Below are 21980 nucleotides of genomic sequence, written 5' to 3'. Positions count from 1 at the left end.
ACCATGATGCATATTGTTTTGTTATTGAAGATAGAGAACCATCAACCTTTTAAGAGGATGTTGAAAGTCTATATTCTTCGTTATGGATGACTGCCATGTAAGAAGAAATGGAAGCACTACGCAGAACAAGATGTGGGAGCTTGTCCCACTTCCGGACAGAAGGAAAGCAATTGATAACAAATGGGTTTACAAAATAAAGTGTGACAATCGCAACCAGATAGAACGTTATCGTGCAAGACTTGTGGTGAAGGAATTTTCTCGGAAAGAAGGTATTGATTTCAATAAAATTTTACTCTAGTAGTTAGAATTTCTACAATAAGAGTAGTTCTTGCTATATGTGCTATGTATGACTTACATCTAGAGCAACTAGATGTAAGACTACATTTTTTCATGGTGAATTTGAAGAAGAAATATATATGCTCCAACCAAGTAGGCACCGAGAAGGCTTTGAAGAATCGGGAAAAGAAAACTTAGTTTGCAAGTTAACCAAATCTATGTACGGCTTAAAATAGGCACCGAGATATTGGTATAAGATATTTGATTCCTTCATTATTATCCTTGATTACAACGGACTTCAGTCAAACCATTGTACTTATTATAAGAGATCTAGTAATGGTGATTTCATCATTCTACTGTTGTACATGGATGACATGTTGGTGATAGACCCCAACAAAGATCGTATCCAGGAATTAAAGGCTTAGTTGGCTATGGAGTTCGATACGAAGGATTTGGGGCCAGTAAACAAGATTTTGAGGATGCATATTTTTCGAGACAGAAAAGATAGGAAGATTTGGATATCCCTAGAAAATTACTTGAGGAAGGTCTTGCGGCGCTTCAACATGCAAGAGGATCCTATTAATTTTAAATTATCTTGTGAGATGTGTCCTAGCAGTGAAGCAGAGAAGATATAAATGTCTCGAGTACCATATCCATCTGCAGTGGAAAGCCTTATGTACGCCATGATTTGTATCAGACTAGGGATGGCAATTTCCCCCGGCGGGACAGGTATCCGCGAGGAATTACCCGCCGGGGGACAGATTTGGGAATCATTTTCTCTCCGCGGGGACGGGGGACGAGTATCCGTCTAATAAACGGGGCGGGGAGAGAGGTACCCGCCCCGTGATACCCGTAAAGTATCCGTATAGATGAAATTACATAAATATCCTTTTATATATATTATGATAGAAACCTAAAAACCTAACTCACGCCTCTGTCTTACTCCCTTACTCCCTCATCAGATCACTCTCACTCTCTCAGGTCTCACCCTATTCCTCTTCCTTCCTCTCGTGCCGGTGTGGCTCCTTGCTTGGTTCTCACAGCGTTGGCGCCGCCTGCACCCGTGTCGCCTCTACTCCGCAAAGACGAAACTGCTCCAGCCATGCCCCTGCCATCATCATCTTCTTCAGATCTGTCATCACCAGCCATGCCTCTGCGTCTAGAGGAGAGGAAAGTCGTCTTCACGCTGTGCGCCTGAGGAGAACCGTCGCAGTTTTCGTTACCGTCCAGAGGAGAGTTGTCTTCGTTGTTGCCGTCATAGGAGCGAGATCTGCCTTCGTCCCCGTCCAGAGAAGATCGTCCTTCATCGCCGTCAGAGGAGAGCCACTGCTGCTCACTTTCCTCCTCTCACTGCATCGCTCACTGCTTCCTGGTCGAAGCTTCGCCTCTGGTCCACCTCTGCTTTGCCGTTTTAATGTATATTTTGATTTTTAATTGATGAAATTCCTTTGGATTGAATTTTATTACTATGAAATTGGATTTAGAATTAGGTTTTGAATTCTGTTAATTGGTAAATTTGGATTTAGAGATTGATTTTGTTGCTATGAAATTGAATTTAGGGTTTGGAGTTTGAACTCTTATTGAAAAATTGGGAAATTGGATTACAGTACTGAGTGTGGGTTTAAACTATGTATATTTTATTTTTCAATTTTGCTGTTTTTTTATATGTTTTTGAATTTTTTTTAAAAATCCGTGGATATCTGCGGAGACCCCGATCCCCGGCGGATACGGGGTCCCCGTTACCTGTCGCGGGGACGGGGACGGATTATGGGTGGTGGGGGCAGGGGACGGGGGACGGGGGGCATGTCCCCGCCCCATGGAGACCCGTTGCCATTCCTATATCAGACCAGATATCGCTCAATCTGTCGGGATGGTCAGCAGATTGATGGCAAATTCGAAAAAAGAGCACTGGAGTGCTGTGAAGAGGATTCTGAGATATATCAAAGGAACTTTTAATGTTATTTTATATTTTGGAGGATCTGAATTTACCATCAAAGGTTATGTTGACTCTGATTTCGCAGGAAAATTTGACAAAAGAAAATCCACTATGAGCTATGTGTTCACACTTGCAAGAGGTGTAGTAAGTTGGTTAATGGTTAATGGAAGAACTTGGGCACAATCAAGGATATGATTCCAATATTTTGTGACAGTCAGAGTGCCTTGCACATCACAAGGAATCAAGTCTTTCACTCAAGAACGAAGCACATAGGCATTCAATATCATTTTGTTCATGAAGTAGTGGAGGAAGGAAAAGTGGATATGCAAAAAATTCACACCAATGATAATCTTGCAGATATCATGATAAAACCAATCAATACAGATAAATTTGATTGTGCAGATCTTCTCTTGGCCTGTTGAAAATATGAACAGCAAGAATACATTATACACCAAAAGAATAATTGAGTGGGAGATTGTGAAAAAAGAAAGAACAAAATTCTTCTTTTGCTTTGAAGTCAACAAAAATGGCTAGAGGTTACAAGTGATACAAGTGGAGCATGATGAAGTTTCAAAAAAATAAAAGAACATTACAAAACTTAAGCTTGGTCTAGAATCAAGTATGATGCAAATGGTTTTTATCAAGTTAGAAGACTGATGAAACTACTTGCAAGTTGTCCAACTTGCATAGTCAAAATGCTAGTCAAAATTTGCAACTTGAAAATAAGTTAGCTTAGTTGCAATCTTTGACTTAGTCAAAGAATGAGTTGTTACATAAGTTGATATTTATCGACTTGTCATACAACTTGATAAAGATGAATATGAAAGAAGACTCTAGTATACACACTTCTGTAATTGTTGTGCAATTTTATCAACTTGTAAACCAAATGCACCTCCACAAAATATTATATATAAAGGGGTTAAAGCATTTGCTAATGTATGCTATGTTTTGTATAGAATTAATGAGTGAAATTTAGAGAAAAAAGTAGTAAGGCCTCTCATATGTGTAATTCCTTTATATGAATTTCTATAATACATAAGAGAGTATTATAGACTTTTCTATGTATTGTGAGAAATTATAATTTTATCACTTTATCATATTATTTCTACTATTGTTTATATTCTTATTCAGTTCCATCTATTTCTCGTCTATAAATTATGTTGTATTATTTTGTCCCTATTAACTGTCTGGTACCTATCAATTCATGTATTCCTATTTTCTTTTAGGCCAATTCTATGATGCCTACGAGTTTTTGCTTAAATTTTGCCTAACTTACTTTTTGTAATAAATTTTTATTTTTTAAAAATTATTTATTCTTATATGTTCTAAATTAAATAATAACTTTTAACCATTTTTAGTAAATAGGCACTACATTTTAGGCACCATAGCATTCACCTTTCTTTTATTGCTATTGATAGTGAGTCTGCATGTATCTGATCATGTTGTCAGGCAATGCCTTTGCTGAAACGTGCTTTACAGAGTAATGCTTTTGATGCTGTGGTTGATTCAAGGCTCCAGAATCTATATGAACCCTCTGAGATGGCTCGCATGGTGGTATGTGCAGCCGCTTCCTTACGTTATTCAGCTGATCGCCCATATTTTGATTATTGCGAGCATAATTTTAATATGACTTGTCTCCAATGCACTGTATGGTGCAGATAGTTTGTGCACTGAAGGGAGATGCGTCTCAAGTTGCTGAGTGCACTTCTAATGTAAGCTTAGATTGTGGCTGCACAGTACAAGCAAGACATGATCAAAATGTTCGCAAGAACGATTAGTGAGGTTAATGAACCCATAAGTTGGCGGAACTAACTCATCTGAACAACGACCGTGGCTACGCAAACCTCGTGAGTTGACCACTGTTACTATTTCTTACAATGTGAACAATGGATATATTGAGACAACAATACTTCCATTGTAAAATACTTAATTAATTTCGATATTATCTTGTAAATAAAAATAATATATACTGTTTGTAAAACATTATTTATCTACAAATTAGATACAAATGCATATAAACAATTTTGATATTATCTTAAACAAATGAAGTGAGTTATTTTCTAGTTGTTGCCTTGTTGGGCATTATCAAAATAGCAAAACACCTGCCATGAAAGCTTAAGGCATTGAAGTAAAACACAGACTTGGCAAGGTTCTCACACAGCAAGTTTCTTGATCAAGCTGGATTCGTCAGGTCCTCACAGTATTTTACTCTTGAATTACGGTAACCCGTTCTTAATTTAAAGCTTAATATGCATATAGCTAAACACAAACAACTTACATATCTATTTCTGTTGAATGAGTAGATAAGAACGTTTCAGATGCATAATTTCTTCATCTGACTCCAAGTATCCCAAGAACAAAACATAATTGATTTCTCATCACCTTATCTGACTATCTTCCTAAGATGACCATAGTTGAAACGCTCCAATTTATCTATGCTACAGGAAAATTTCTCTAGAGGCTACTGTTACAATAAATTAAATAACACAGCTATAATAAGTTGGCCAATCTACCAGCGCCTAATCCTTTCCTTCGCCGCCGTCGCTTTTGGCGAATGCGCCAAAAACATAATAGCAGAAAACCTGCCACGAAAGATAAAGCATTGAAGCGCAAAACGGATATACTAATCTAAAATTGAATGAGCAACAATCAAGTGTTCACTAACCCGTTGCTGCAACTACAGCTGGTACAAGCCAGTTAATACCAACAAGCTTAGGTGCATCAAGCTGCAAGATAAATGGGAAAATTTTAGATTATCAGCCATATGCACTATCTACTGGTATCATACTACAACAAACATGAAAAAGATAAAGTGATTATAATTTCTTGCCTCATCTCCATAGAATAGGCCCAAGTACGTATTCCCAACGGAGTCACCCTTGTTCCGTGTGTTAAATATTCGATTCCTTCTAGAAGAAGTAGCCAGAGTTGAGTTCAACCCTCTTCCCAAATCAATGAGAGGATAACCAGGCAACTTTTTTGTTCTTCCTTGAAGCTGCAGACTATAGCCCTTGGTTCCCCATACTTCAAATCTTGTGTCAGTTCGGCAAATCAAATCCTTTCCCACAACCGCCGAATATGTTGAGAAATTGACATCAGTCCTCCGAGATGGCAACTGATTATCATCTTCGTACAACGAAATGTCTAGTTTAACTGAATTGGAGAACAGCACAGGATCCCTTGCATCTGTACTAGTAAAATCAAGCATTTTCTTTAGGAGCCAGTAACAATTAGTGACCATATGGCTACTGTCCAAACAATTAGAATCCCCGTAAACAGCTATGCGACCTTCACCCATCTCTGTGAAACCAAGAATTGGAGAGTCGGGCTGTTTCAACCAAAACACACCACTATAATTTAAGAAAGCTTCTCAATGTCAACATTAAATGTTAAACTCAAGAACACTAAAAGTAAAAAACTAACTTTCAAGATGATGCCGTATAAGAATAAAATAAAATAAAATAAAATAAAATATCATAGAATGAAGCCATAAAAAGATTGCTTGACTAGTATAAATTTTAATATATAACGCAATTATAGAGTGCTCTATTAAGTTAACTCACTTTGGTTTCAGAATTCAACAGCACATTCTGAGTGGCTCCACTCTCGGAACTATCCAAGAAGGGAAAGCTATGTACATGGCCACCTCTAGGAAACCTCACAATATTTGTTCCAGAAGCATATCGGCTTTGCTCACCTAAAAGCGAAAAATCACCATTCAGGATCTTGTCTCCAAAAGCAATCCCAAATGGAGCCAAAAGATCATTCAGTGCTGGAATATTTGATCCTCCAGTAACAGGGGTCCACCAACTTCGTGTATTGTCATCAAAAAATCTCATCTTCACCATAGTATCTACATTATACCACTCAGCAAAGATGGCTAGCCCCAATCCAGTATACATGACATCGTCTCTAAGTTTCTCAATCTCCTCGGGGAAGTACTCATCTTCAAGATCTACCATCAAAAGTGTTCCATATTGACGAGCATCAAAGCATGTAAGAGGAGATCCAAGTGTTTCAACATAATAATCAGCATCTCTTAACATGTTGAACATAATGTGAAAATTCGTATGCAGATGATCACCATGCCAGTCAAGAATATCATTTCGAACATCCAAGGAATCTCTCGGAATGTAACCAGGTGGGTATTTAATACTATGAAACTGATCCCACAAAATTCGTTTGGATCGAGGTGGTGTTGGTACCACTTTCAACTTCAATTGAAGCACACAAATGCTAGTTTGAGGGCGCTCTCCTTGAGCAGGTGGGCTAGAAACCGTAAGGGTTACATTGCCTTCAATAATTCCAGAAAACTGGGCACCTTCTTCCTTGATTTGCATGTGAAGTGCTAAATAACCAGTCCAAGGCCAGATAATCTCTGAATGTGTAAAATGAATGCTTAAAAGATTCCCCACCTCATCAGAAGGATGCCATGTTGGTGGGCCTTCGACATAGCCAATAACACCCATTCCATTCAAAATGGTGGCATTGAAGATGACAGGCATAGATCCTGCATAGAGTGGTTGGCGACAAAAAGGCCATGTGTAAGGACAATCTGTATAATCAAGGATGTTGGGGAAGATACTTGCCCTAGGCTTGTAGCTCTTAAGAATCCCATATGATTCGAGCCTGACAATTATGTTAACAAGTAAGAATACATAAATGAAATTATTAAAGAATCTAAAGGTAAAATCATTATTAATTTATTATAGTGGAAATGGCAATGGTAATGACGATGATCACCATATCAAAGTTCAAAATAAGACAAAGACAAAAAGATAGGGGACCCGTCAAAAAGTGGAACTTACAAATCAACTCGGCCAGCACCTTGCTCAAACATGTTAGGCCCAGAGAGCTTTGCAGCACCCTCAACCAATGCTTGTTTCATACTTGCTGGGTTTAAGATGTCTTTTCGATCGGATGCAGGGATGATACTTACAAGCAAGCACACAACACCGGCAACTACAGGACTTGCTACACTTGTTCCTGATAAGCTTTTGCAACCCTTGCTAATCTTGGATCCCATTATGTCCCGTCCGTATGCAACTATGTCTGGCTTCACACGACCATAACTGTAAGGTCCAGAGGTTATTAGAAATTCAAACACAATGATCTTAAGTATTAAAAAACCAACTTTGCATTTAAATGGCATCTTTTTTAACAAGAATCAGCAGAACCCAACTATTACCAAGAGATTGAAAGTAGATGATACAACCAGACGAAATATCTATTGTATGATGAACTCAAAAAAGTACAAATGCTAAAAAGGAAGTAAGTGCAAGAAATCCTCATCAAACCTGTATTGGGAGAAGGATCCATGAAATATAAGTAGAAATAAATAAGTAAACATTACCCATGAGGGAGTTCCCAAGTACTCATGCCACGTGAGGAAAATGAAGCAATATGGTCACTATAGTCAATGCCACCAACGCCAATAACATCACTTTGATCAGCTGGATTGTTCAAAGTTCCATAAAGTGGTCCATCATTTCCAATTGCAGAGACCATGATTATATTATTTGCTGTTATTTCCCATATCTGGTCAACAATTTATCAAAATAACACTTTGTAAGAGGAAATTTCTTACTCAATTGTCAACAAAAGATGGTTTCTTTACACATAATAGTTATGTTATATAAATTTAAAACCAATCTATATTCTTTAAATCTTAATATCACATCAAACATATAATGTTATCAAATTAAAAAGCAAGAATGGATGGATAAAAGAAAATTACCTTCTCAACAAATGGAAGATCCAAATAATCAGGTCCACCAATGCTCAAGTTTAGCACATCCATATTGGTTGCAATTGCATAGTTGAAGGCATCAAGGAACCATGATGTGTATGAAACCTGCAATAGGCTGAATGAATTCTTCTCAAAATATTGCCAAATATTACAAAATAATAGTATTATTAGCATAAGAACTGCGAAACGTATGCAACTTAGTTATGACAGGCCTTTATCAGCTGTCAACAATTTGTGACAACTGCAGTAAAAAACACATGTACATTCCCCTATTCAGATCTTGTTGATGATTTCTTGGTTAGTAACCATATGACAATGGGCATTTAATGAGTAAACAAACAATGAAGATAGTTTTGGCTAACTGAAACTCAAATGTAGTCAAGGAAAAGAACAGTGAGTGTGACAAGAATATCCAACAGGCATTACCTGTGCATCAGTGAAAACACGAAATGCATAAATCTCTGTATCAGGTGCAAAACCAAGGCACTCTGCGTCTACCCCAGCAATAACACCAGCAACAAAGGTCCCGTGTCCAAGATTATCATTTAACGTATCCTCATTGGTCCAATTTGTTCGTTCCTGTAAATGTCCTCAACACTAAGAACAACCAAAGAACAAAACATCTCCAAACAATCGTGGTAATAACAGTTCCAAGAATCAATACCTTGATGTTACGAAAATGAGGGTGATCAGCTCGAATGCCTGTATCAAATATAGCCATTTTGACTTTTGCACCTGTGTACCCTTTTGCCCAGAGATCCTCCGCCCCAAACATGGAAGTCACTTGAGATCTCTGCCACAAGAAGACACAAATACAAGTCTCACTGTGTGTGTGTGTGTGTCTCTGAGTTATCTACATTCCCTTTCCCCACTGATTGAAATATAACGAACGCGCAAATAGACAACTTATCCTTAAACTTACACATTAATTCTTAATCCAGAAAGCTCTAATAAAATCTAATCCATTTTAGAAACAAGAAAGACTAACCATATGAAACAAATTTTATGACTTTAAGATTGAATCTTCACCTGCATCAAGAGTTGGCGTCCCAACTTGACGGAAGAGTTTCGAGTGAAGGAGCAATGGGGTGGTTCATCATCTCCATCTCTATATGGTTCCTCGGTAAACGACATGGACGTGAATATCTTGCCAGGGCGCTTCTTGCCATCGACAAAGGCACCACCTTTGCCTTTGTGGGTGCGATCCTTGTGGAGAAGACCCCTGGTGTAGCTCATGTCCAAATGCAAGTCCTTGACCAGTGGCAGAGCCTCAATCTGTCGAATCAATCCATCCTCAACAGAAACCAAGGCAAAGTCGGTGGGGAACTTGGCGGCAGGGTTGTGGCGGTGGATCCAGTGCCAGCCTCGGGATCGGAGGTTGGATTCCAGATAGGAGCGGTGGTGGTGGGCGGTCTTGTAGTGGCGGAACCGCACGATGTAGTTGCGGCGAGAGGGGGTTCCATGGTCGGTAGAATTTGGGGGTAGGGTTTGGGATGGGTTAGGGGAAGAAGGTTGAGATTGAAAGTGGAAATGGTAGAGAAAGAGGGCGATGAATATGAAGAAGATGGAGAGAGAAAAGGCGGAGCTGCTTTGGGTGGAAGCCATGGTTGTTAAGGATGAAGAAGGAGGAGGATGTGGTGGTGATTGGGGTTGTTTGCATTGGTTTAGTTCACGTGGGAGGTAGCTGCTAGCTGCTAGCTACTAGCTACTAGCTACATCGGATACTACGAACTGGTAAGTGTTCGGCTTGTCTATAAAGCGTTAAGGACACCAACACAGACACTGTTTCGTTGTTGAATTGAATCTGGTTTTGTTTGTAAAGTACATCTCCGAATCATCACCACATTCAGGGTGCCTGCCCCTGCCCTCTCCTTTTTCTTCTCTCTCCTTTCAAAAAGCATTAGAAATGAAAGTGGTGTTTTTTTTTTAACCATTTTTTAGCTTAAAAATTATTAATATTGGTGGCGATTTGAAGTTTAATCCCAATTAGTCCAATCCACATGGGTAAGCATGTAAATTTTGTATATTTTACGGCACATATACAAATTGAATCAAACTAGTTATACTTGATAAGTAAGACTTTGGATTTGAATTTCTATAGACTTGATTTTGTAGAATTAACTATGATAATTTTACCAAAAAAATTATCTGAAGTATATTCACCTTCTTTTTAATTGTCCAACATATAATATTCGTTTATTTATAAAATACCAAAAATACTCCTGTTCTCTTCTCTAATTCTCCCCAACCTAGAACCTATATTCATCTCTCTTTTCTCAGCATGTGGCAATTAGCTAACAAGCATAAGTCAAAAGAAGGTCCCAAATGGAGGTGGCATAAGCCGTTATAATAAGTTCATTTTTAATTACCAGTTACCAGACACAAGAATTCTGGGGGCTGGGATAAAAATCAGATAAACAAAATATTTAAATACTAATCAATAAATGCATCATGTTGAGTTTCACCTATGTTTACTCAATGTATGTATGTAGGGTTAGAAACCATTTTGATACTACAGTGAATTTCCAGAACAAGGTTCATGGAGGAGAACCAGGAGTAAAAATATCAATAATCTTTTCATGAGCATTGGCTTATTGGCTTCTTTTTTCACGGGAAGAATGAAATGGTTTAAACCACTGTTTCCAAGGTGCATCCTTCTGTTGCTCCAACCAAGAGAGGAAAGCACTATCCAGCAGGCAGAACAAGTTCACATAGAGAAGCTGGTACTTCACAGGAACATACCGGAAATTGAAGACCTGCACAAATGGCCACACACCACCTTCTACAATCAAAGCTGGGAAAAAGTTGTTCTTCAAGTCTTCCTTCACCTGAGGAATAGTCTTGCCTGAGCATAATCCTATGTAAGTAAAGAACACAAACAAATGGATCGGACCAAATATGATGCCATCCATTGCTACTTTCGTGGCTACAGCTCGCGCAGACTTTGGCATAAGGTGAAGCTTAAGTCTTATGAATTTGTCCAAACCCTCATACCTACATGAAAAATTGGCATGAGACAGTTAGCAAATTGCTACTATCATGACTTAATTCAACGATGTTTCACCCTCTTTTGGTACACTTGAGAATCATATGTTCTAAATGGAATTTCAATTTGACAAGTAGTTTTCAATTGTAACCAAACATTAGGCAATAGGCAAGCCTGGAATCTATTTCGAAATAAGCCCTAGTCAACTAAGAACATGCACATCAAAGAGGGATATAAATCAAAATCGATTCAGAAACAGTTATCGGATTCCTTGACAAATTGAGATCTATGTGAATCACTGACGCGACATTGAAGAAATGAGGAGAATGAGAAATAGGTAGGTACCAGAAGTGGCCAACAGGTCCAACGAAACCGAATCCAAACATACTTGTAACAGCAACGCGGTTCCAGTTTATAACAAATTTAGGTTCTTCATCCTACCAAATGCAAGGGAACGGAAATTGGTGAGTGAAACCCACAGCAGAGACGATAATAACAATATAAAAGAGTTGAGTTGCGAGTTGCGAGTTGCGAGTTGCGAGTTGGATACCGTGGCAGAGAGTTGAAGACGCTTCTTGGCGGCGGAGTGAGTAATATATTGAGCAGTGACGTCACCAACAGCCCAGAGGACGCCGGAGCTGATGACCTGGGTCTTGACGGGATGAACAGAAAGGCAATTCTGGTACCATTTCCACGCCTTCAGCATCATCCTACCTACACCTAATCCTCCTCGCTTTCTCAACTTACAAGACGTTTTTGACCATTCTGCTCAGCATTTTGGGCCAACATAACCCCATTTTGGGCCTTTACTTGGGACGTTGATTGAAAAGGCCTTTTTAATACCGTGTGACTCAGGTCCAAAAAGGGCCTTATTCTTAATTTCTAATTCCTAAATTATGTACTAAAATGAGGCTATTGAGAAATAATGTTACTTGTACACTAAAATCAGTTACTAAAGTCAGTCACTAATATTAAATAAATATAAATACATATTACAAATAAATTAAATCACACATATATTTATACACAAATACATTGATAATAGATTTTAGTTAATTTTAGTGTATGGATAGCATTTTTTATTAGAAGTTTAGGATTCTTATATCTACTTAAAACTATAGTTATCAGAATTGAACCAGTTGGACTATTGGATCCTATTGATTTAACCGATAAGTTACTAGCTAAACCGATTAATTCGGTCTCACAAAAATAAAAAAAAATAATCGAAATTTACAATTAAAATTTAAAACACATACTAACATTTTAACAACAATTGTCTTCATTTCTAAAAGTAACTAATTTAAGACTTATTTTTAATACTTTCCATAGAAAATAATTATGACTAGGACTTTCAAAAGCATATTATTATAAATCCTTCATGCACAGAATATGAATTAATTCAGCTAAATCTATTTGTCAAAGTCGTGTGATGCAGATAAAAGAGATAGAAAAATGTAACACCTTACTACACAAATCCTTACGTTATAGTCGTAAATCAGAGGTGGTGATGCATTACGATACCTAAAAGCAAAAAAGAACATACATAATGTTCTTGTATGAATACCTGGAGGGAGAGCTCGGTCTCTGGGAATCAACACTGAGTTGTTATCTTCGGTGCCGACTTTTGAGCATTGTGGTAATCTAAGCTTTACTCCAAAAGGATGTCCAATCGCGTAGAGCTTTGAGCAAGAAACAAGGGGGGAGTGTACCTGCAAAGGCACTTCGAAACTTAAGACAGTATTGAGAATTCAATGTGTCCTTTTAGGATGGAAGATCATACCTTTTATGGGTGGCTATATGCAAGTCGGTTATGCTTCTGCTTTATTGCCTGTATTAAAGAGCAATAATAAGGGTGAGATGTTAGGTTGGACGTTTCACATTTGGAAAGCAGTCCGTTTAGTTGAGTTGTAACATAAGTGGCCGATTAATAACGTTGATTGCCAATTAATAACTGTAATGCCAAACTATAACGCCAGCTTTCTGAATAATAACGTGAATAATTTTGAGTTATGAATGATAATGCCGATTTATGATGTTGGATTTGTAATGGCGAGACATAGCCCCCAAGCTAAGCCTGAGAAAATGTTAAATGAAGCAGGTTGAGCTTTAAATGGATCATAAGTCGGCTTATTTAGTGATGTTATAGGTCGGCGACCGGATTGGCCTTGAAACCCCCAGTTCAAGATGCTTCATTTGAAAAATTAAATGTGTGTCAGTAAGAGAGAGAAAGATTTTGAATGTTAATTAATGAATGTGCATATTCTCTATGCGCATGATGGCTTTTGATATGACTGATATGATTGTTTAGTGGAATTGAGAAGTGATTTGTAGTGGGAAGTTAATAGTTTTTGGAATCCAAGGGGTTTTGTGTGTTTGTTCAATGTATGTGTGTTTATCAGTTGCATTTGGAGCAAAAATGAGCAAAAGAGGTATGCTACTTCTCTCTTCATCTCTATAACTTCTGGTCTTCTTCTTCTGGCTTTTATTCCCCTTTTGTTTTTGTTCAAATGGGTTTTGAGAAAGAGAAGAAAGATAAATTTGATTGGTCATATAATTGGGTGAGTGATGATATTAGGAAATAATGCTCGCTGTTCTTGGATGAAGAATCTGTGAAAGAGATAGACAAGGAAAAAGTTTCGAAGGGTGGTTCTAGTGTTTCGTTTGAGCTGCTTCCCTATGTTTCTAGTGATCGTGTTTTCCATAGGAAGGAGGGGTTTGAGTTTTTCTATATGTATAGCTGTGTGTTGGAGGAATTGAGGGTGAAGCTTCCGTTTAGTGAGTTTAAGTGTCAGGTGTTAAGGTAATTGAACTGTGCACCATCTCAATTGCATCCTAATGGGTGGGCTTATCTTTGTGCTTTTGAGATTTTGATAGAATTTCTGGAGGAGGCACCTACAGTGAAGTTGTTTTTCTCCTTGTTTCAAGCAAAAGGTGTTTAGAAGGGGGTGTGGGTGAACTTGAATAGTTCACCAAGGTTTGTTGTATTCAAAATTTACAAATCCTCTTTTAAGAATTTTAAGAAAATATATTTGAAGGTGAGGAGTGTTTAAGGTGACTTCCCGTTTTATATGGACGAGCATTTTGGGAGAGAGTCCCAATTTGGTGGTGCTCGGAGCCGCAGAGTATTCTGGGGCCAGAGGTTATAAGTGCAAGAAATAAGTGTATCATTGAGTATTTGGTTAAAGCTATTGATTGGAAGGAATTAATTTCGGTGTTTGACTTGCTTCAATGGGACGAGAATAGGGGAGCGGTGATAGAGTATTTAGGTGAGTTATGTGATGTTGTAGATTGAGTGGGATTGTATAGTTGTTCTAATTTTTTACTTTGCTTTTTGGTAGGTGGGAAATATCCTGGTATGTCTGCTGCAAGTTTAAGAGCTCGGGAGAAGAATAAAGGTCTTGACAAAGAGGGTTTTTCATCAAAAGCGGAGAAGGTTGGCACTGAAGAGGTTAATCAGCCAAAGCCAAAAAGGAAAAAGATAATTTTGAAAAAGAAGAAAGCAGACGTAGTGGATTTGTTGGAAGATTCTAAAGACGGGATAGAGGTTTCGGCCGAGGAACTACAGAGGTTTTATGATAATCAGAAAAAAATTGCACGAGGTTATTTATCAGAGTGAGGGTTCCTCTCTTTGGGGGAAAGATTGTCCTTTCATGATTACTGCCGATGAAGTTTGCCAGACTCTTGTCGATGTTATTTTGGCTGAAGAGGTGGGAGATGTAGCTATTGATCAGTACATGCAAGTAATGTGCCATCCTTTGTTTGTTTTGGTTGATAATTTTATGGATGTCCTTGTTTGCGAATTTTGCTTTTGTTTGTGTAAGGTTGTTGGTCTGCGGCTTGCCAGTTTAGGGCGTAGCCGAGAAAAGAAACATCGTCAAGTGGCCGAGCAGAAACTTGATGTGAGGTTGGAGGAACAGTTGAGCTTGAAGATTGCAAGGGTTACAGAGCTGGAGCTGAGCTTGAGAAAGATTTAAAATTAATGTGGAAGAATTATGCAAAAGAGGTGGAAGATGTTAAAAAGAAGGAGGCGGATCTGTCGAGTATGAGTACTCAGGTGGTGGAGTTGACTGCTGAGTTAAAAAGTTTAGAAAAGAGTAAGGAGACAACGATCCTGGACTCTTTTATTGAGGGGTTTGAGCGAGCTTCTCTACAAGCCAGGTTCTTAGCTCCTAATATTGATTTTGATCAGATGGATCCCGGTAAGATTGTTCGTGATGGGGTTATGGTTGAGGATGATGGTGCTGAAGAGAAGGGGGATGAAAATGTTCAATAGGTTGTGGTTTGTTGTATTTTTTGATAAACTAATTTTGCTCTTGAGTTGAGCTTGTTTTGTGTTTTGGTATTGCTTCCTATAGACAGTGGTTTATGGTGCTTCTGACTTCATGCTTTTATGCATGTTATTGTATGTTTAACAGCATTTATCTGTTTTTGTTTAGCCATATTGCTTTTGATAGGGATAAAACGTAACGTAGCGTTTCTTAATAGGCACAGACTTTATTTGTTTTGTAACCTGTTAAATGGTCGGCACTGTAGTTTGGTAGATTTGAATGGTTGGTTTCCGAGTATTGCTCAGCAATTTGTTTAGTTCAGAATAATCTGATTATGGGTAAGATCGGTTATTTTTTACTGAGAAATTCCAAGTGGTCAATAAGATCGGATATTTGTTTAGATTGACTTGTGGGATTCAGATAAAAAATCAGACTTTTGATTGAATGGTTGTTTCCGAATGATTGGTATTTGGTTAAATTGTTTGATCGTAGTGGTCGGATTCTTATGTATATCGGATATTTGTTCAATTTGAATGATCGGCTGCCGCTTTAGATAGGATTTTTAAATGATCGGATTCCGAGTTAGATCGGATATTTGTTTGATGGAATGATCGGATTTCGAGTTAGAGCGGATATTTTTTTGATTGAATTTCTGTTTTAAGGTCGGCTATCGGATTGATTGATTGTATACGAGTTATCAGGTTACGATTAGGATCGGTTATCGGATTGATAGATTCTAAATGATCTGTTTTGGAATATGATGAATTAATTGTTTAATTGATAGTATCCGAAAGGTCATATCGAGAGTGTAGGTCAGCATTATATGAATGTTATAAATGAAGGGGAAGTATGGAATGGAAAAAATAATGAGTTGAGGAACCTTTGATTTCAAAGGCCCAGGTAGGCTAACCTCGTTAAAACCTCTCCAAGCAAAACACTTGTGGGAAAAATCTTGGTAGTAGGAAAAAGAGTACTGGCCTGTCCTTGGTATTAACTGTAATATGACTTTAAAGAAGATACATTCCAAGTGTTAGGGAGATCTTTACCCTCTAAGATTTGTAATCAGCAAGTTCCATTGCCGATGACTTCTGTGACTCGGTACGGGCCTTCCCAATTAGCTGCTAATTTGTCATGTGTTGATGGTCTTCTAGCTGCTTCTGTTTTAGTGAGGACAAGGTCGTTTACTTGGAAAGACCTTGGGTGAAGTCTTTGGTTATATCTTCGGGCTATGTGCTGTTGCATGGCCAAATGTTTGACTACTGTGGACGATTTGAGTTCTTCTATGAGGTCAAGTTTGGATTGTCGAGCTATGTCTTTTGTAGTTTGGTCGGCCAATTCAGTGCGCAGTGAGGATTGGGAGATCTCCACTGGTATCATTGTGTCTGAACCATAGACTAGCCGGAAGGATGTTTCCTTCGTGGTTGAGTGAATGGTGGTGTTGTATCCCCATATGATCTCTAGGATAAGCTCGGCCTAGAGGCCTTTTGCATCATCCAGTTTCTTTCTTATAGCATGTAGTATTACTTTATTTGCAGCTTCTGCTAGCCCGTTTGTTTGTGGATGCTCTACTGATGAAAAGTGTTGTTTGATTTTCAAGTCCTGCAAGAAGGATGTGAATTTTTTATCAGCAAACTGGTGACCATTATCTGTGATAATGTGCCGAGGAATGCTAAATCGACAAATAATATATTTCCAAACAAAAGAAAGCATTTATTGTGATGTAATCTTGGCTAGAGGCTGTGCCTCTATCCATTTGGAAGAATAATCAATTGCTACAACCAGGAATTTTACCTGTCCTGATGCTGTGGGGAAAGGGCCGAGGATATCAATGCCCCATTGGTTGAACGGCCAACTTACCTCGGAATAGTGTAGGAGTTTGGCCGGGAGATGTGTGATCGGATTGTGTTTCTGGCAGTTGTAACATCTTTTAACTTTTGCTTGACAATCCTGTCGTATTGTTGGCCAATATAATCCAACTCTGAGGATTTTTGAAGACAGACTTCGGGCTTCAAGGTGTGTACCACAGATCCCTTCATGCGCCTCGGCAAGTGCAAGCTCAGCTTCTGATCTGCAAAGACACTTTAGTAATGGACGAGAGAATCCTCGTCTATATAGGCAATTATTATAAATTGTAAAAAATGAGGCTTGTCGGCGAAAGTGTCGAGCATTTTCGATGTCACCTGGCAAGATCCTTATCCGAAGATAGTCTATGTATGGAGATCTCCAATCTGCTTCCTGTGTTACACTTAAGATTTGTGTGAGTTCAATGCTTGGCTTAAGCAGTGTTGACTGATAAAGGGATGACCCGTTTGGTTGAGTACTGGCAAGTTTAGACAGAATATCAGCTCGGCCATTACTCTCCCTTGGTATGTGCTGTATTTCGTATTTAGAAAATTTTGAAAGTAAATTTTGTACGATGTCCAGGTATTTAGAAAGCAAAGGGTCATTTACTTGGTATAAGTTGTTTACCTGCTGGACGATAAGTAAAGAGTCGCAATATACCTTAAGTTCGGTGATGTTTAGGTCGGCAGCGAGTCTAAGGCCAGCAATTAGGGCTTCATACTCACTTTGATTGTTGCTTGCTTTAAATGAAAAATTGAGGGAATGTTCAATGACGTTGCCGTGGCTATCATCAAGTATTATACCTGCTCCACATCCTTGTAGGTTGGAGGACCCATCGACGTATAAAGAACATTTGATGTAATCTTCGGTTGTGTTTGGTACTGAGAACTCGGCGATGAAGACAGCCAAGAATTGGGACTTCATAGATGTTCGGCCTTCGTACTTGATATTAACTTTTGATAGCTCCACCGACCATTTTACTAGTCGGCCAGCCAACTCAGGTTTCTGAAGGACTTGTCACAAAGGGTGATCTGTCCGAACATGGATTTCATGGCTCTGAAAATATGGTCGGAGTCTTCTCGCCGAGAAGACAAGGGCTAGGGCCAGCTTTTCAATGGTCGAATATCGAAGCTCGGTATTCTGCAATGTTTTGCTGGTAAAATAGATCGGGAACTGCTTCTTTTCCCTTTCTGCAACAAGTGCCGAACTTATAGCCCAATTAGTGACAGATAAATATAAGAATAATGGTTCCCCCTGAAGGGGTGATAAACCACTATTTTATGGTTTATATTGTGTTTAATTGAGTTGTTTTTATTAAGTCTTTACCCACTTATTCATATTATTAGCATGTATTTACAATTCCTTCCCAAAATTGTTCCATGATTGAAAACTTGCTTCCTAGAGATCTTTTAATTACGTATTTTAAATCTCCTTTATACCATTCGATGCCGTGATCTATGTGTTAAGTGTTTCAAGCCTCATAGGGCAGGAATGGTTTAGAGAATAGAGATGAAGCTTGCAAAAATGGAAGGAACACAAGAAACTAAGGGGATGACCCGCGAACACCGACGCGGACGCGTGGCTCACGCGACCGCGTGAAATGGAGAAAATAATAGTGATGCGTTCGCGTGCCTAACGCGAACGCGTGGATTGGAAGCTGCACGAGTGACACGAACGCGTGGACAACGCGTACGCATGGCAAGGAAAAATGCTGAATGACGCGCACGCGTGGACGACGCATACGCGTGACATGCGCGATCTGCAGAATTAACAGAAAACGCTAGAGGCCATTTCGAGCCGCGTTTTGACCCAGATTTCAGCCCAGAAACACAGATTAAAGTCAGGGAACATGCAGAGACTCAACATATCAGATCATACACACAATTTTAGGTTTAGAAGTAGTTTTTAGAGAGAGAGGTTCTCTCCTCTCTCTTAGGATTTAGGATTAGGATTCCTCTTAAAGGAATTAGGATTTCTTCTTCTCAATTTTTAGGTTCAATGTTCCTTTTACTTATTTTCTCAATTTGGTTTATGAACTCTTTATGTTTGGATTGATTTTCTTTTATTAATGCAGTTTGAGGTATTTCAGATCTATGATTTTATTTAGCTTTTTACATTCTTAGCTTTGGTTGATTAATTGGAGACACTTGAGTTATCAAACTCAGCTGTTGATTGAAATTGGAATTACTGATTGATCTGGATCACTCTAAAGCTAGTCCTTCCATAAGGATTGACTAGGACTTGAGGATCAAGCTAATTAGTCCACTTGACCTTCTTTTGTTTAGTAAAGGCTTACCAAGTGGGATTAAAACCCAATTCTCATCACACCTGATAAGGATAACTAGGATAGGACTTTTAATTTTCATACCTTGCCAAGAGTTTTCCTATTATTAATTTATTTCCTGCAATTTATTTCTCTTGTTCAAACCTTTAAAAACCCAAAAATACTGTTTTCCATAACCAATAATAAAACACACCTCCCTGCAATTCTTTGAGAAGACGACCCGAGGTTTGAATACTTCGGTATTTATTTTTATTGGGTTTGCTTAAGTGACAAACAAAACTTTTGTACGAAAGGATTCTCTGTTGGTTTAGAAACTATATTTACAACGCGATCATATTTGTGAAATTCTTTACCGATAGAAAATCCGATCGTCAAGGGGGGTTTGTAAGATTGGCGGTTTTAAAAGATTTTCTTTAATAATTTTGAATGCTTGTTTGCAGTCATCGGTCCATTGGAAAGCTTTTTTATTTTTTAAAGTTTGGAAAGAAATATAGAGATTTAGAAGCAAGGCAAGGTAAAAATCTAGAGAGGGCAGCAAGTCTCCCTGTTAACCGCTGGACTTCTTTGATGGTTTGTGGGCTTGTCATGTCTAAAACAGCTCAGAATTTTTTTAGATTTGCCTTGATACCTCGGCTAGTGAGCAAGAAGCCGAGGAATTTGCCGCTCTAGACCCCAAATGCGCACTTCTTGGAATTTAACCGCATGTTGTATTTTCTTAGTTGTCCGAAGATTTCTGCGAGGTCATCAAGGTGATTGTTGCCAATTTTTGTCTTGGCGACCATATCGTTAACGTAGACCTCAATGTTTCTGCCGATCTGTTTGGCGAAGACTTTGTCCATTAGACGTTGATATGTTGCACCTGCATTCTTAAGGCCAAATGGCATGACTTTATAACAATAGTTTCCATATTCAGTAATAAAGGCTATTTTATTTTGATCGGATGGATGCATTTGGATCTGGTTATGACCAGAATATGCATCCATAAAGCTGAGTTTTTCATAACCAGAGGCATTATCGACTAAGCAATCAATAGAGGGCAAATGATAGGAATCTTTGGGGCATGCTTTATTGAGATCGGTGAAATCAACAGATATGCGCCATTTACCATTATGTTTTTTCACCATGACGACATTCGCCAGCCATGTTGTGAATCTGATTTCTTGGATGAAGTCTGCATTGATGAGCTTCTTGGTTTCTGATGCGTGAGCATCTTTTCTATCTTTTTCTAGTGATTACATCTAATTTGTTGAGTTTAATAAAGAATTAATTATCTTTTAGTCAATATGGATGCTACTTTGAGTCTTTTGCAATTTTATTTATTTTAGGTAGCATTCGACTGGATTTGATGGAGTTTTCTGCAGCACAAGAACAAAAGGAGATGGCAGCGAGGAGCGACGCGTACGCGTGACTGACGCGTGCGCGTGACTTGGAGCTTTTCATGGCGACGCGTGCGCGTGACTAACGAGTATGCGTGATTTGAAGATTTGCTCAACGACGCATGCGCGTGACCGACGCGTTTGCGTGACTTGCGAAAAATACCATCGACGCGTACGCGTGACATCTGCCACGTGCAGAAAAACGCTGGGGGCGATTTCTGGGCTGTTTTGACCCAGTTTTTAGCCCAGAAAACACAGATTAGAAGCTGCATAATGGACAAAACAAGTGGTCCCGACCCATCAACTGAAGACTTACTGATTATTTTGATTTAAATTCAAATCTTATTTTTAGGAAAAGATATTATTTTTAATTTTAGATAATTAGATTTTAAATTTATTAGGATTAGTTATAAAAAGGAATTCCATTAGTTAATTTTAGATGCCATCAGATTGGAACTCTGTACATTTTACCAGAATCTTTATTTTCTTCTCTGAACTATGAGCAGCTAAATTTCCATTGTTAAGGTTAGGAGCTCTGTCTATTTGTATGGATTGATTTTATTGCTTTTTCTATTTTAATTCATGTGTGGATTTATAATTTAAGAATTGTTTTCGCTTTTTATCTCATGAATTTGGGTGGAACAGAAGTACGACCCTCTTTCTATTTGAGTTCTTGTAAAACTTGGAAAAGCTCTTTACTTGAAAACATATTCTCCTAAATTTTAATTATTTGGATTTAACAGGATACGTGACATATAATCCTCTTATTTTTGGAAAATTATAATTTTTTTTGTGGCATATAAACTGGATTTGAACTTCACCCTCTAATTGGAATTAATTGACTAAGGTATTGGCAGTCGATGAATTTTAGAGGAGACTAGAAAGGTCTAAGGAATTAGGGTCTAGTCACATATAGTTTGCCATAAATTAAATCTTACATGATTAAAATAGTTAGTAAGAAAAGTTAATCCGAAAAAATAGATAACTCCGAAGCCTTAACTGTCTTTCCAATATTTTATTTTCAACTTACTTACTTGCGTACCTGCCTTCTGATATTTCCAAATTTAAACCCTTTGAATATCTCAAAACCCTTTTCTGCTTGCCTAACTAAGCCAATCAATCAATTATTGTTGCTTGATCCATCAATCCTCGTGGGATCGACCCTTACTCACGTAAGGTATTACTTGGTACGACCCGGTGCACTTGCCGGATAGTTCGTGGGTTATAAACACCACATCAGTTTCTTCCAAGGAAGCTTGTTTT

At 38.3% G+C, this 21980-nt stretch overlaps 3 protein-coding genes across 3 annotated transcripts; 1 reads left to right on the top strand and 2 right to left on the bottom strand.

Annotated features, from left to right (window-relative positions):
- Window positions 1–82: 82 nt before the first annotated feature.
- LOC130965948 (uncharacterized mitochondrial protein AtMg00820-like) lies at window positions 83–474 on the top strand. Its single transcript, XM_057890704.1, has 2 exons — window positions 83–269; window positions 362–474. Exons 1-2 carry the CDS (start codon window positions 83–85, stop codon window positions 472–474), a joined length of 300 nt encoding a protein of 99 aa, XP_057746687.1.
- Window positions 475–4497: 4023 nt separating this feature from the next.
- LOC130968837 (subtilisin-like protease SBT6.1) lies at window positions 4498–9840 on the bottom strand. The gene is made up of 10 exons (XM_057894310.1): window positions 8991–9840; window positions 8626–8754; window positions 8388–8540; window positions 7950–8066; window positions 7566–7750; window positions 7021–7284; window positions 5776–6841; window positions 5043–5540; window positions 4878–4938; window positions 4498–4794 (listed from the first exon to the last, which is right to left on the bottom strand). The coding sequence occupies exons 1-10, from the start codon at window positions 9564–9566 to the stop codon at window positions 4703–4705; spliced, it is 3141 nt and encodes a 1046-aa protein (XP_057750293.1). The 5' UTR covers window positions 9567–9840; the 3' UTR covers window positions 4498–4702.
- Window positions 9841–10375: 535 nt separating this feature from the next.
- Window positions 10376–11681, bottom strand: LOC130967601 (protein SYM1-like). The gene is made up of 3 exons (XM_057892531.1): window positions 11498–11681; window positions 11293–11384; window positions 10376–10955 (listed from the first exon to the last, which is right to left on the bottom strand). The coding sequence occupies exons 1-3, from the start codon at window positions 11654–11656 to the stop codon at window positions 10553–10555; spliced, it is 654 nt and encodes a 217-aa protein (XP_057748514.1). The 5' UTR covers window positions 11657–11681; the 3' UTR covers window positions 10376–10552.
- Window positions 11682–21980: the final 10299 nt, after the last annotated feature.

This window comes from Arachis stenosperma, chromosome 3 (genome assembly GCF_014773155.1).
Source record: "Arachis stenosperma cultivar V10309 chromosome 3, arast.V10309.gnm1.PFL2, whole genome shotgun sequence".
Classification (NCBI taxonomy): domain Eukaryota; kingdom Viridiplantae; phylum Streptophyta; class Magnoliopsida; order Fabales; family Fabaceae; genus Arachis; species Arachis stenosperma.
This window is presented reverse-complemented; position numbering and strand designations above follow the sequence as displayed.

Excerpts from the sequence above, each read along its gene's own strand:
- LOC130968837 (XM_057894310.1), bottom strand. The coding sequence starts at position 9,566 with ATGGCTTCCACCCAAAGCAGCTCCGCCTTTTCTCTCTCCATCTTCTTC. Across the intron at positions 8,755-8,990 it reads GACGCCAACTCTTGATGCAG|AGATCTCAAGTGACTTCCAT; the intron begins GTGAAGATTCAA and ends TTCTTGTGGCAG. Across the intron at positions 4,795-4,877 it reads AGCTGTAGTTGCAGCAACGG|GTTTTCTGCTATTATGTTTT; the intron begins GTTAGTGAACAC and ends CTTTCGTGGCAG.
- LOC130965948 (XM_057890704.1), top strand. The coding sequence starts at position 83 with ATGGATGACTGCCATGTAAGAAGAAATGGAAGCACTACGCAGAACAAG. Across the intron at positions 270-361 it reads GGAATTTTCTCGGAAAGAAG|AGCAACTAGATGTAAGACTA; the intron begins GTATTGATTTCA and ends ACTTACATCTAG.
- LOC130967601 (XM_057892531.1), bottom strand. The coding sequence starts at position 11,656 with ATGATGCTGAAGGCGTGGAAATGGTACCAGAATTGCCTTTCTGTTCAT. Across the intron at positions 11,385-11,497 it reads GTCTTCAACTCTCTGCCACG|GATGAAGAACCTAAATTTGT; the intron begins GTATCCAACTCG and ends TGCATTTGGTAG. Across the intron at positions 10,956-11,292 it reads GGACCTGTTGGCCACTTCTG|GTATGAGGGTTTGGACAAAT; the intron begins GTACCTACCTAT and ends TTTTTCATGTAG.